This window comes from Schistocerca nitens, chromosome 2 (assembly GCF_023898315.1).
Source record: "Schistocerca nitens isolate TAMUIC-IGC-003100 chromosome 2, iqSchNite1.1, whole genome shotgun sequence".
Classification (NCBI taxonomy): domain Eukaryota; kingdom Metazoa; phylum Arthropoda; class Insecta; order Orthoptera; family Acrididae; genus Schistocerca; species Schistocerca nitens.
The window spans coordinates 900,355,438-900,368,868 of record NC_064615.1 but is presented as its reverse complement, the minus strand read 5'-3'; the positions used below and the strand labels follow the sequence as shown (position 1 = coordinate 900,368,868).

General features: G+C 43.9%; 1 protein-coding gene across 2 annotated transcripts in view; it reads left to right on the top strand.

The window, feature by feature from the left end:
* The window catches only part of LOC126234697 (chromosome transmission fidelity protein 18 homolog), a 511,528-nt gene that overhangs the window by 471,806 nt on the left and 26,291 nt on the right, over window positions 1–13,431 (top strand). For both annotated transcript variants that reach the window (XM_049943438.1, XM_049943437.1), the window contains exon 19: window positions 10,475–10,532. In XM_049943438.1, the coding sequence (XP_049799395.1) occupies window positions 10,475–10,532 (58 nt within the window). The remainder of the gene's footprint in view (window positions 1–10,474; window positions 10,533–13,431) is intronic.

The following is a 13,431-nucleotide window of genomic DNA, read 5'->3' as shown; positions in this document are numbered from 1 at the left end:
GGATTCGAACCTGCGACCGTAGCAGTCGCGCGGTTCCTGACTGAGCGCCTAGAACCGCTAGACCACCGCGGCCGGCTTTTAACCAACATCTCCGCTGCAAATAACTTCTTAGCCAAATTTTTCCATCGGTTGATAAATATTGGGAGATCGATGATGAAAGTCATTGTCAAAATTCACCATACTGATAGGAGCTAAGACATTAAAGCTGAAAATCAGGATGTTGCAATTGCCTTCTCATTATTACATGATACAAGCGCGCTGCTCCTTAACCCATTATGGGGAAATCAACCAATCTGTGGAGCAGGGTAAAACCCGTGGCAATAGCTACGCGACTGCCGTCAGACAGCGAAAACCACAGTGGTGCTGTCTGTCCATCAGTACTGCAACTGCAGGCGTAATATAGTCTGTAAGAAGACGGACGTCGTCGTCATTAGTACAGCAACAGCAGCTGACTTTTCCGATCCTCACTATTTTCTTCTATACTCATCCATCTTAGTCCTGCATGTATTCTTATGACGTTTTCCCCACCTTTCCTTACGTCATCGTCGCCGTCTTCCGTTATCTCTTGGAAGCCAGCAGAGAATTTGGTTAGCCTACGCATCATCCAATGCGTGGCTTCACGTCCCGCCCACTCTCATTTATTCTCCTTTCATACATAGTCTCGCCTTGCACAGCAGTGGGTTCCGTCGTCAATTAGTTCGTTCCTTTTTCTCTGTCTCCTAGTTATTTCTCTATGAGCAGCCATCAGTTCTTTGTATGGCACTAAACCTTCGTCTTACTACCGTCAGTCGAAATAGGAATGTACACTGCTGGTAAACGTTATTTCTAGGACACGTCAGAAGTGTTGTTGTGAAAATCCTGTTCAGTTTATCTGAAGTTCGTCAGCCATTTTTATTATTATATAGAAATATAGAAAACTGCAACAAGTCACTTTTTTGAAATATTCTTTTATGCCTATAAACTAATTTTCTAAACTTAGCAGGCTCATCTTCAGATGGGGCTCGTGGAAGTTACATATTTGATTTCTGTAGTGTTAGGTTTGGTACTAGTTACGTGACAAAAAATAGATAAAAAATGTCTGTAATGAGTCGCCATTAGCAATGGTTATATGGCGAGTTGTTTAGAAATTCAAAATCTATTACTTACTGACACAGTATGGGCGACTTTGTACATAGTTGGTTTCCACCTGACAGCTTCCATCGTGACAGCAAGTTGACGACAGAGTACAATTTTTCCACTATGAATGTGACTATATACAGGTTGTAACGATAAATTTGCGAGCGTCCGTACGCTGTGCGATTAGTGCACGTTACGATAACCGTCCCACAAAGATATGACATTTCGCTGAGAGATGATTGTTTGTTTTCTTGTGCATATAATTTAATCGACGTGTGACCAAATACTTTCATCTAAACTACTGTAAACGCTAATGCCGAAAAGTAGTGTTACAATAATTACAGGTTCATGGAATTACAGCTGTTTATATACTGCATGTACATGAACATTAAATTTATGGAACAAAACTTCAAAACGGTGTACTTTCTTACTATTCATATGTTAACATGGTCTAGAATCCTGGCTTATGGTAACAAACGGCTCTGAGCACTATGCGACTTAACTTCTGAGGTCATCAGTCGCCTAGAACTTAGAACTAATTAAACCTAACTAACCTAAGAACATCACACACATCCATGCCCGAGGCAGGATTCGAACCTGCGACCGTAGCGGTCGCTCGGTTCCAGACTGTAGCGCCTAGAACCGCACGGCCACTCCGGCCGGCTACGGTAACACAGATTCAGTTTTTTATAGCTGGCATGATAAGCACATGAGTGTTTTTTACACTGAAACAGGACTTAGTTATTTAGCTAAGTAGGATTCCCTGGTAGGCTACTGTCTCTTAATATAGAAGTAATTTCTGTTACGTCGTAAGGGGATGGAGAGAAGGTGCGTTGGTTTCGGGCGTGTGTCTGGGGGGGGGGGGGGGGGATTTGGCTGATTAGTGGTTAGCTGTTCTTGACTAGAAAGTCTAGATACCTCTATAGAAAACATCTTTCCCAGTGATCACTGAGAAGACGATTTCGCACTATATGTGTGATGGTAATGATTACCTTTGTTTCTTTTCCTGTTCATCTATAAGTTGGCATTAAAAACTTAACTCCGCCCGAACAGGCCGTAAAGGCCCAACGGTACCCACCGACCGCCGTGTCATCCTCAGCCCACAGGCGTCACTGGATGCGGATATAGAGGGGCGTGTGGTCAGCACATTGCTGTACCGACCGTATGTCGGTTTACGAGGCTGGATTCCTTGGCATTAGCTGCCCAAAATATAAAATCTACATGATTTTATGTTGATATGTATACAACCCAGAGATAAAAAGACTTTTTCTTAAATAAAGTGAAAAGCACAGCTAGCAGCTCAGTTGGCAACGCAATGCATACTGTCACGCGTTTAGCCAGGAGATAGTACACAAACACTAGCAATGTAATTCTTTGTCTCGTTTCTCCTCCCGGATGTGTGTAGTGCAGCAAGCCATGTGCAAGTAGGCTGAAATAATCAGTGCCAAGCCCTGGAAAATGACTACACTTCCAGATGTAAAGTGATTCAGACAAACACGTTCTGCATGAAAATTATACACTTATACATGAATTTTTAGTAGTAGCTCATACGCATTCCAATCCTTTCAATAAATTTATTTTACTGGTAATATACATGATATTCCTTCTTTTGTGACTGCAATAAAAGTTTTCTTTAGAATGTTACAACAGTAGCAAAAGAAGGTGTATAACGTTTACAGCTTGCGTTACTACGACTGCGGAAACACGGCTTAAGTACAAAAAAGACATGGCATTTCACTTTGTCGTGACTAGATATCCTGGCTGTGACCCTAGCCTCCGTCGTGCTTCCAGAATCATCTTCCTCTTAAATGTTGATAAAAACCACCACAGCTGTATTTTTGGTACGTTTGTTATGCCACAACCAGTTTCGTAATGGGTGGACATCTTCAGATGGCCAAAAACTAACCAAGGACCTTCGTGAATAACTTTTACATAAATCTTTAATCAATTTTTGAGTCATGGTACCGAAACATTTTTGCCACTTGATTAGAATTACTTTCAAAGACTGTGGCTGAATCTACGGTCAGCTGAAGATGTTCATGTACGACGAAACCGGTTGTGACGCACAGCTGTGAAGGCATTAAATGATCAAAAGTAAATCCCGATACTGTGTCCCTGTTTCGTGTGCTGAAGCGGCACGCCGCTGTTTGAGCTGCCACAGAACCGCTGGGGTCGCGGACGGCGGCCGCTCCGGCCCGGACTGTACCGTGAAAGTGGGGGAGGGGTCGGCCCAGAGAGGGGGGAGGGGTTAGCAGTCTATGCCATTACCTCAACAAATCCAGGCCGGACGTTAAGGGTACAAAATAAACCCTACTTAGATGGAATTTAACGATGTTCCAGCTCGTGAAATAAAAGAGTTTTTCCTGGACAGAGTAAATGGAATCGCTGCAGGCCCGGCCGGAGGGAGAAAGCCTCTTATTTTTCTTTGCCCGCCATCCGCTCCTTGTGGCCTCCTTGCTAGCAGCCAGCCCGCCGCCGCTTCCTCCGCCCCTACCGCCTCCCCACCCCCGCCCGCACTCCCGCGGTCCGCCCACGCGTGCACACGAGATGTACGGCTCCCAGCTCTGGCTGGCTCTACCCCGCGCTGCCCGGCGCCGTGGTCCCTGCTGCGTGCCGGCCACACGGTGCTCATTCCGACTCCGGGCCCGTCCGTGACGACTTACACTTGAACTTGCCCTCTGCATCGGTGTATACACTTTACTCGAGGGCGAGTCAGCAACACAGACAGTTAACAGTAGAACATACACGTTTGGACAAATTATAGAAATTGAATCTCACTGAAATTATGTGGAGCATGGAGCTGGGAGTGGTAAGGTGCTAAGCCGAAAATGAGAAAGAATCTTTAACAACCATTATTTGCCTCAACGCCACTCAGAAGACTATTAACAGTTATTTTGCCTACTAGGAAACAGGCATTACAATAGCCACCCTAGCCGCGCGGGATTAGCCGAGCGGTCTGAGGCGCTGCAGTCAGGGAGTGTGAGGCTGGTCCCGGCGGAGGTTCGAGTCCTCCCTCGCTCATGGGTGTGTGGGTTTGTCCTTAAGATAATTTAGGTTAAGTAGTGTGTAAGCTTAGGGACTGATGACCTTAGCAGTTAAGTCCCATAAGATTTCACACACATTTGAACATTTTTGAATAGCCACCCTAAGGCATTTAATAAGTCAAACAGTCATCCTGAGGTGACAAAACTCATGGGACAGCGATATGTACATTAGGGATGGCGGTAGTATCGGATACAAAGGTGTAAAAGGGCAGTGCATTGATGGAGCTATCATTTGCACTCTTGTACTCAGGTGATTCATGCAAAAGGGTTTCCGACTTGGTCGTGGCCACACGACGCGAATTAACAGACTTTGAACGCGGAATTGTAACTGGAGCTACACGCATGGGACTTTCCATTTCGGAAATCTTTAGGGAATTAAGTATACCGTGGATCCATAGCGTGGTCAGACGAGTCCCCATATCAGTTGCTAAGAGCTGATGGTAGAGTTCGAGTGTGACGCAGACCCCATGAAGCCTTGGACAACAAGGCACTGTGCAAGCTGGTGATGATGGGTCCATAATGGTGTGGGCTGTGTTTACATGGAATGGACTGGATCCTTTGGTCCAGCTGGACCGATCACTGACTGGAAATGGTTATGTTCGGCTACTTGGAGACCATTTAGAGTCATTCATGGACTTCAGGATACCAAACAACGATGGATTTGTTATGGATAACAGTTGTTTGCTATTGGTTTGAAGAACATTCTGGATAATTGCAGCGAATTATCTGGCCGCCCACATCGCCCGATATGAATCCCCTTCCAACAGTTATGGGACATAATCGAGAGGTCAGTTCGTGCACAAAATCCTGCACCGGCAATACTTTCGCAATTACGAAAGGATACAGACTCCGTACAGTCATAAAAAAAAGTATTGATACAACGTTGTTCTTGTAAAATAACTGTGTTTATCCGAACGAAACATCACAACCAGAGCTGTTGTTTGTTAAGCTAACAGTATGTGGTTTCCTTCCTGGCCGGCCGGTGTGGCTGAGCGGTTCTAGGCGCTTCAGTCTGGATCCGCGCGACCGCTACAGTCGCAGGTTCGAATCCTGCCTCGGGCATGGATGTGTGTGATGTCCTTAGGTTAGTTAGGTTTAAGTAGTCCTAAGTTCTAGGGGACTGATGACCTCAAATGTTAAGTCTCATAGTGCTCAGAGCCATTTGAACCAACCATTTTTTGCTGCGTCCGTCGGCAAATAGGTTAACAAACATAGCAGATAGGTACATAACGTTTATTTACACAACATTGTTTGTTGTATACTATAGTATCTCGATGACCACAAACGAATATCATGACATGTGTACAACTGTTGTACTGTTTCTTTGCTTTCTCAACCGTACCCACGGTATTAAGACCTTATCTACAGAGAACTAGATGTCATTTGGTGGGTGTATTGAAATTAATGAGCGGTAGTGTACTGTTGTACCATAAGGGTGAAATGGCAAGATCGGCGCGCTAACAAGTTCTGGAAGAAGCACTCTACTAGCACTGAAGGCATGATCATCAAGCTTCAACTCCATTGGACGGGCCACATTGTTTGTACGCCTGAATCCCGTCTACCAAACAAAATTATGTATCCTCAGCTAGAGGATGGTCAAAGAAAAGTAGGATGACCACAGAAACGATACAAAGATGTATTAAAAGACAAAATGAAAAGATGTCAAATTGAAGCTGGTAATTGAGAAGCTACTGCACTTAGTCGTCTAGTATGACGTCGCGTGGTTGGAAAGGAGTTCAGCCTTCTTAGCAACTGACGCTGAAAGCAGAGACTGACACGCGCAATGCTAGGAACCAACGGTAACTCCTGAAGACAAGGATTGCTACGCTACGCAGCCAGTCCCCACCCGAACAAACGTGTGTGTACAGTATGGAAAAATCTGCAACTACAGGATTGGCCTCTACAGTCACTTGGTACCCCATAGAAACTGAGTTTCGAAGAAGACAATCATACCCGTCAGAGAGTGATAGCCCATGAAGTAAGACGAAAGAATATACATAAGTCAGCCAGTATATCGCTTCCTCCTACGTACATCGCGCACAAAAACCATGGAGGTAAAATGAGAGAAATTCGAGCTCACGCGGAGGCATACAAACAGTCGCTCTTCCTGCAGACGTTCGCATTTGGGACAGGAAAAGAGAGAAATGACATTTTTACACAAAGTACCCTCTTCCACCCACCTTAAGCTGGTTTTGCGGGGTATTGACATAGATGCAGATTAGCTACAAAGTTCAATCACGCTCTTTCATTGGTCATAACGACGTTGCTTAAAACAACGCTTTCTGTTTTGTAATAGCTTTCTCCAAGGATTTTTTCAGTAAGTCTATATCAGACCTCAGTTTTCTTCTGTGACAGTAAGTTTCGTGACAGTGTGAGCTATAAACCAGAAAACTGGCAAATGGTTTGCAACTGGAATGAAAAGTACGTAACTGCCTTTTTCAATATGAGCAAAGGGTGAAGTATAAACTTGATCTGTTTATTGCATACCACTTCTGCGTCCGTTGAATTATATTGCTGTTCTCTCTTATCCTTAAAGAATATAATGTAGCTTTCTCTCCGATGAACTGCCTCGGTGAAGAGACCAGCGGCGCGTTAGGTGCCCACCATATTGCTGTATGTGAGACGCCCTGAAACTGACTGTCCGTATCTTTGGTGTGTTGTTGAAAGCGATTACCTTGTTGCTCACGGACATCGCCCAAATTTTTAGGGAGAACAACAAGGTGGCTGTTGAAAAAGTGAATCCCAAGGCTCATCAAACAGCCTAAATACTTGTCCATTCAACGCTGGAGTCCAACACATTTCGAATGTCAGGTTCTACTAACCTTCGTTAGTGATAGATGACGAGACTTCTCGTAGAAATACTTGAAAAACCATTTCATTAGACCCAACTTAATGTATTGAGGTGGAAAGAGACATTTTTCAGAGCCACGAGGTTCTTGTTCATGGAAAGAGCCGAGAAGGGTGTCCTAGGAGGTAATGTAACAGTCCTAGTCATCTAAAAGGTTTCGAGGTATGATAGTACCGATAGGGGCTGATAACACTAGTGTCGTTTTAATCTATGTGGATATTGAGGCTGCAATGAAATTTACCCGAAATTACACAGGACGTTTTCTAAATATTGACACAAAGACATTTTGCAGTATGCTTACTCTCCTTCGCAATGCAGTGTTTCCGCCATTATTGTTTACAAAATAAATAATAAAGCTTACCGCTTGACGAGACACTGAAGATCATTTACATCTGTATACAGTTTTCTCCCACATGACACACCAACACTGGGACGATAAGTGGAGAAAGAACAACTAGTGAACACACGTGTCCGACAATGGGGACGTACACAGTTTTCGTGCATCGTGAAGTTAGGACTGTTACGAGAAAGAGTGGCCGACTTAGATTATTGCAACGCGCGTATGCTCTGTCTTACCACTCTTTCCCCCTCGCATATTCGTATGCAGGCGCACAGAAGCACCGAAAAGCTCCCTCCTCATCTCTTGATTTTATCAAATTCAGTTGCATTGGCGTTTTTTGTCTTCGTACAGGGGAAAAAGTAAAGAGATACTATAACACAGTCATCTGTACAGAGCGTCTTTATAGGTCAAAAACACACCCTTTAAACAGAAAGAGAAACATTGAAGAAGTCCAAAAGAGAGAACGAGAAGTAATCAGGAAAATTAGGTTCAAATTATTCTGTAGGAGGAACGTACAGACTAAGAACAAATAAAAAAAATTGAAAACCATCTCAACATTCATTTGGACATGAAAGAGCATAGGCTAAATTTTTATGGTGATATTAAAAGTACGAACCAAATTAACTACAGGTTGTGGAATTCTACGAACATCCAGCAGCAGAGTGTGGGTAGCGAGTGTAGGCAGTGTGCGAACTCTACTTGTGTGCTGAAAGAGACACATAAACGGACACTTACTGGTTTGAATTCTCCCTGACACGTACACACATCGATAAGGTGGTGATGGCGAGGGGAAGTAGGAACGATCGAGCCTAATTCAGACGCTGGTTTTTAACGTTTAATAGAAAGAGACTGTATACGGTCGCGTATCATAGAAGGAAAAACACCTCTCAGCTGCCGGTTTCAGACAAGAAATATTTGATGAAATCAATGCTGCATAAAAAGCAACAATGGTAATGTTTTATTGATACAATGTGGGAGGATCCTTCAAGGCCCCCTGTTCAGAGTGGCGCGCGGGACGCAGCCGTGTAGGTATTACTTCCTTTCCTTTCTCTGCGTCGTTTTTACATCCCCCTACAGCCTTTTAAAAAGAAGAAGTGGCTCATAAATCCCCCCAGGGAGAAACAGACGCGACCTCTGCCTCGGTAACAGACCGGTGGCCGGTCACAGCCGAGAATATTGTGACGGAGAGTGCTCCCATTTTGTTCTCAACGAGTTATTACCAAAGTATTACCAAAGCACATTACCGAGACATCTATAAACATCCACATGTCAGCTATCAGCCGAAAATCAATTACTTTATTTTACAAGCCGGAAAATGAAGTAGCTGCCATTTCTCCGAAAACGGCTACGCTATGAGGGTTGTCCAGAAAGTACGTTCCGATCGGTCGCGAAATGGAAATTATAGTGAATATCAGAAATGTTTTATTTGCACCCGTTAGCTACACCTTCCATCTACTTCTCTATATAATCGCCGCTCCGACGTTAAGACATTTATCGTAGCGTTGTATTAACTTTCCACGACGCTGGTCATCATGCTTTCCGCCAGTTTCCTGCACTGGTCTGCAGCTCGCCGCCAATTTCCTGCACTGGTCTGCAGCTCTTTGTCTATGCCAAAACGTTGTCTTCGTAGCCAGCGGCTCATGTGAGCAGAGATGAAAATCAGAGGGAGCCACATTCGCGCCATGTGGTGGATGATCAAACACTTCCCATCGAAAACGCTGCACGAGCGTCTTCATTGCCCCTGCATTGTGCCGCCGAGAATTGTCATGAAGAAGGAAATGCACGACAGTGACGTTATGAGGGGTTAAATGAAATCGGGCAAAATATTTCGAAACGCACTCATATTTGGCGGGAGACATTATTTTCTAGGCGCTCTATGTGCTCACGGTGCGCTCAAAACTAGAAAGAGCGACGTGACGCGAGCGACGGGCATACTAGAGACACTGTCCAACACATTTGCGCAAAACTTCTTCGGATTTTCACTGTTGTTTCCATTTCGCAACCGATCGGAGCTTACTTTCTGGGCACTCCCCCGTACCACCGTGGATTTGCCTGTATATGGCATCGCACTAGGCATTTTGGAATCCGTGCGCCACACGAAAATCTCTGCAATGGTACATTGGCAGACTGGCTGACATTTAAGCGTTTTGGCAAAATTGCCTTGTATCGGGGTTAACTTGGCGTTCGGACGACAAGAAGTTCCGTCGGTTTCTGAAAAGAATGGAACATCATGTATGGGTCTGCACCGATTCTAGGAAGGAGAAAACCAGCAATAACTTAAATGCCAGTCGGTTACAAGAGTCATACTGGGCTAAGGGATCAGTACCACAGTATGTAAAAAAATTATAAAGCCTGTGCGTCTGAGGGATGTGATCTTACACCACAGGGAGACTTGCGATAATAGATCACACAACGTCAGAGTGTATCGACACGATAAGGCTGCAAAAGCTGCGATACTCACGTTCCAAAAACAAAACATCAATTAACATGATCGGTCTCACGATTACTTGCATAATTCACAATCGACCAACGGTATTCAACGATTATTACTCATGCACAGAATTGGATCATCAAACAATAAGATTCTGTAAGAGCTACGCACAATTATTTGCTAATGAGCAAAACATAAATTACTATGGAAAATAGACAGTGGTGTCACCTTCCCTATTCTGTAGAAAGCAGTGAATTTCGAATCTCTCTTTCTGCAGCTCCTTGGCTGCTACAAGCAGTCTGCAGATTGTTTTTCTGAATGTACGGATAAATCCAAATTTTTCTTCGTTTTATCAATCGTTTGTTAGAACAATAGAGTGCAATATGTTACATGCATGAATCTATGCTCGACATGCCGAGTTTAACAAAAAGATGCTTGGGTGTAATAAACAATACTCCCTCTTACCCACGCTTTAACGCCCCCACGTTACCTTTCCATATCAAATGATAGTTACGGTTTTTTTTTTCCTTAAAATGTAGGTTCCTTTTGTATACACTCTTCTGACGTGTTATGTTATTACTTTAGAGTTTATTTGGTTCTCTTTATTGCCACTATTCCCGTACACTAGTATGTGAGTTGCGAAGTAGACCTATTCATACATATTTTCCAAGTAATGACACATTTCTTTGTTTCAGGTTGTGAAGGATTTCTTTGGACGAGAGGTGGAGCAAGTGGCGTCTTCCGGAGGAGCAGGTCAGTTACCCGTTCTTTCATTTTTAATAACAACGTATTCTAAGACGCCTTCGTGCTAATGTAGCTAGTCAAAGGTAAAGCGTTTGTGTTTAGACTTTTACTACGATTCAGATCTGGACTGAATGATACTCACCATTCTATTGCTTACCATTTCTAAGATACGAAGGGCGTTCAGAAAGTAATGCAAAACATTTTTTTCTGAAACTATCTAGGTTTTATTCAGGATTCCAGGGTGACATATTATTCCTCAGTCTTTTGGCTACAGACTCATATTTTTCAACATAACCACTGTTCAGTGCAACAGCATTACGCCACCTTACTGGGAGAGCCTGTATGGTCGCGGATCCAACGTCTTGTTGCTTCAATAACCTCCCCATTATCCACGTTCTGCTTCCCGCGGAGTGCATCCTTGATTGAACCTGGCAGATGGAAGTCGGAAGGTGCGAGATCCGGAGAGTAGGGTGGACGAGGAAAAATAGTCCAGTGAAGTTTTGTGAACTCCTCTCGGGTGCGCAGACTTGCGTGAGGCCTTGCCTTGTCATGGAGAAGTGCGTTTTGTGGGAACGAACACGCTGAAGACGTTTCTTCAGTTTCCTGAGCTGGGACAATACACTTCTGAGTTGATCATTACCGCCATGAGTTTACTGGCTGAGGGTGCAGCCTTGAACTTTACCTTCTGAGGAGAGGTGATGTGGGGCCGCTCCATGGACTGCCGTTTTGTTTCAGGTTCGAAAGTGATGCACCCATGTGATAATGTTCGACAAAAAATTGTCATGAGCAGCCACGTAACGCGCTAGCAATCCCGCATAGATGGTCCTTCTTTCCTCTTTGTGGTCTTCTGTTAGTCCGTGAGTAACTCAGCGGGCGCACACCTTTGAGGACCCAACTAGTGGACGAGTATGACAGCATTGCCAAGAGAGATATCCAGTTGAGCACCGAAGTGTTTGATTGTGATCCGTCGACCATCTCGAATGAGTGTGTCCCCACGTTCGAACATTGCAGGAGTCACAGTTCTGTACCGTCGGCCGGCAGACTGGATCGTACAGGTTTGCACAACCTCGCCCAACGACTCACCGTGCTTTTATTCACTGCCAGGTCTCCGTAAACATTCTACGAGTGCCTATCAATATCTGCGATACTGTGGTTCTTCGCAAAAGAAACTCAATGACAACTCTCTATATGGCACGCTCCTCCGTTAGAGACGCCATTTTGAATTCTACGTATTGCACCACCACCTGTCGTGACTTCATGAAACTTTAGGGGTTGAAGCGGGAATGTTTCACGATGTCCCACCAGATATTTCACATTTTTTTTTCAGTTGAAACTCACCAACAAAAAACGTGTTTTATATTACTTGTTGAACGTCCCTCGTATTTCAAGTTGTTTTTTATTCTCTTTCTTCTTCTTCTTCCTTCCACTTCGGCCATCTCTACATCTACACCTACATCCATACTCCGCAAGCTACCTGACGGTGTGTGGCGGAGGTTACTTTGAGTACCTCTATTGGTTCTCCGTTCTATTCCAGTCTGGATTGTTCGTGGAAAGAAAGATTGTCGGTATGCCTCTGTGTGGGTTCTAATCTCTCTGATTTTATCCTCATGGTCTCTTCGCGAGATATTTGTAGGAGGAAGCAATATACTGCTTGACTCCTCGGTGAAGGTATGTTCTCGAAACTTCAACAAAAGCCCGTACCGAGCTACTGAACGTCTCTCTTGCAGAGTCTTCCACTGGAGTTTGTGTGTCATATCCGTAATGCTTTCGCGATTACTAAATGATCCTGTAACGAAGCGCGCTGCTCTCCGTTGGATCATCTCTATCTCTTCTGTCAACCCTATCTGGTACGGATCCCACACCGGTGAGCAATATTCAAGCAGTGGGAGAGCAAGTGTACTGTAATCTACTTCCTTTGTTTTCGGACTGCATTTCCTTAGGATTCTTCCTTCCAATGGAATCTCAGTCTGGCATCTGCTTTACCGACGATTAATATTATATGGTCATTCCATTTTAAATCACTCCTAATGCCTATTCCCAGATAATTTATGGAATTAACTGCTTCCAGTTACTGACCTGCTATATTGTAGCTAAATGATAAAGGATCTTTCTTTCTATGTATTCGCAGCACATTACACTTGTCTACATTGAGATTCAACTGCCATTCCCTGCACCATGCGTCAAATCATTTCAGATCCTCCTGCATTTCAGTACAATTTTCCGTCGTTACAACCTCTCAATATACTACAGCATCATCCGCAAAAAGCCTCAGTGAACTTCCGATGTTATCCACAAGGTTATATATATATATATATATATATATATATATATATATATATATATATATATTGTATATTGTATATATATTTTGTGAATAGCAACGGTCCTCCGACACTCCCCTGCGGCACACTTGAAATCACTCCTACTTCGGAAGACTTCTCTCCATTGAGAATGACATGCTGCGTTCTGTTATCTAGGAACTCGTCAATCCAATTACACAATTGGTCTGTTATTCCATATGCTCTTACTTTGTTCATTAAACTACTGTGGGGAACTGTATCAAACGCCTTGCGGAAGTCAAGAAACACGGCGTCTACCGGGGAACCCGTGTTTATGGCCCTCTGAGTCTCGTGAACGAATAGCGCGAGCTGGGTTTCACAAGATCGTCTCTTTCGAACCCCATGCTGATTCCTACAGAGTAGATTTCTAGTCTCCAGAAAGGTCATTATACTCGAACATAATACGTGTTCAAAATTCTACAACTGATCGACGTTAGAGATATAGGTCATCAATGGACCACGTGGGGTAACTTCCTCATGATGTTCCCTTCTTTCCTTATTTTCGGTCTTACTGAAACTTCTCCATTCTTTCACCGTGTTCTTTGCTTCTTTCATCTATTCACACTGTG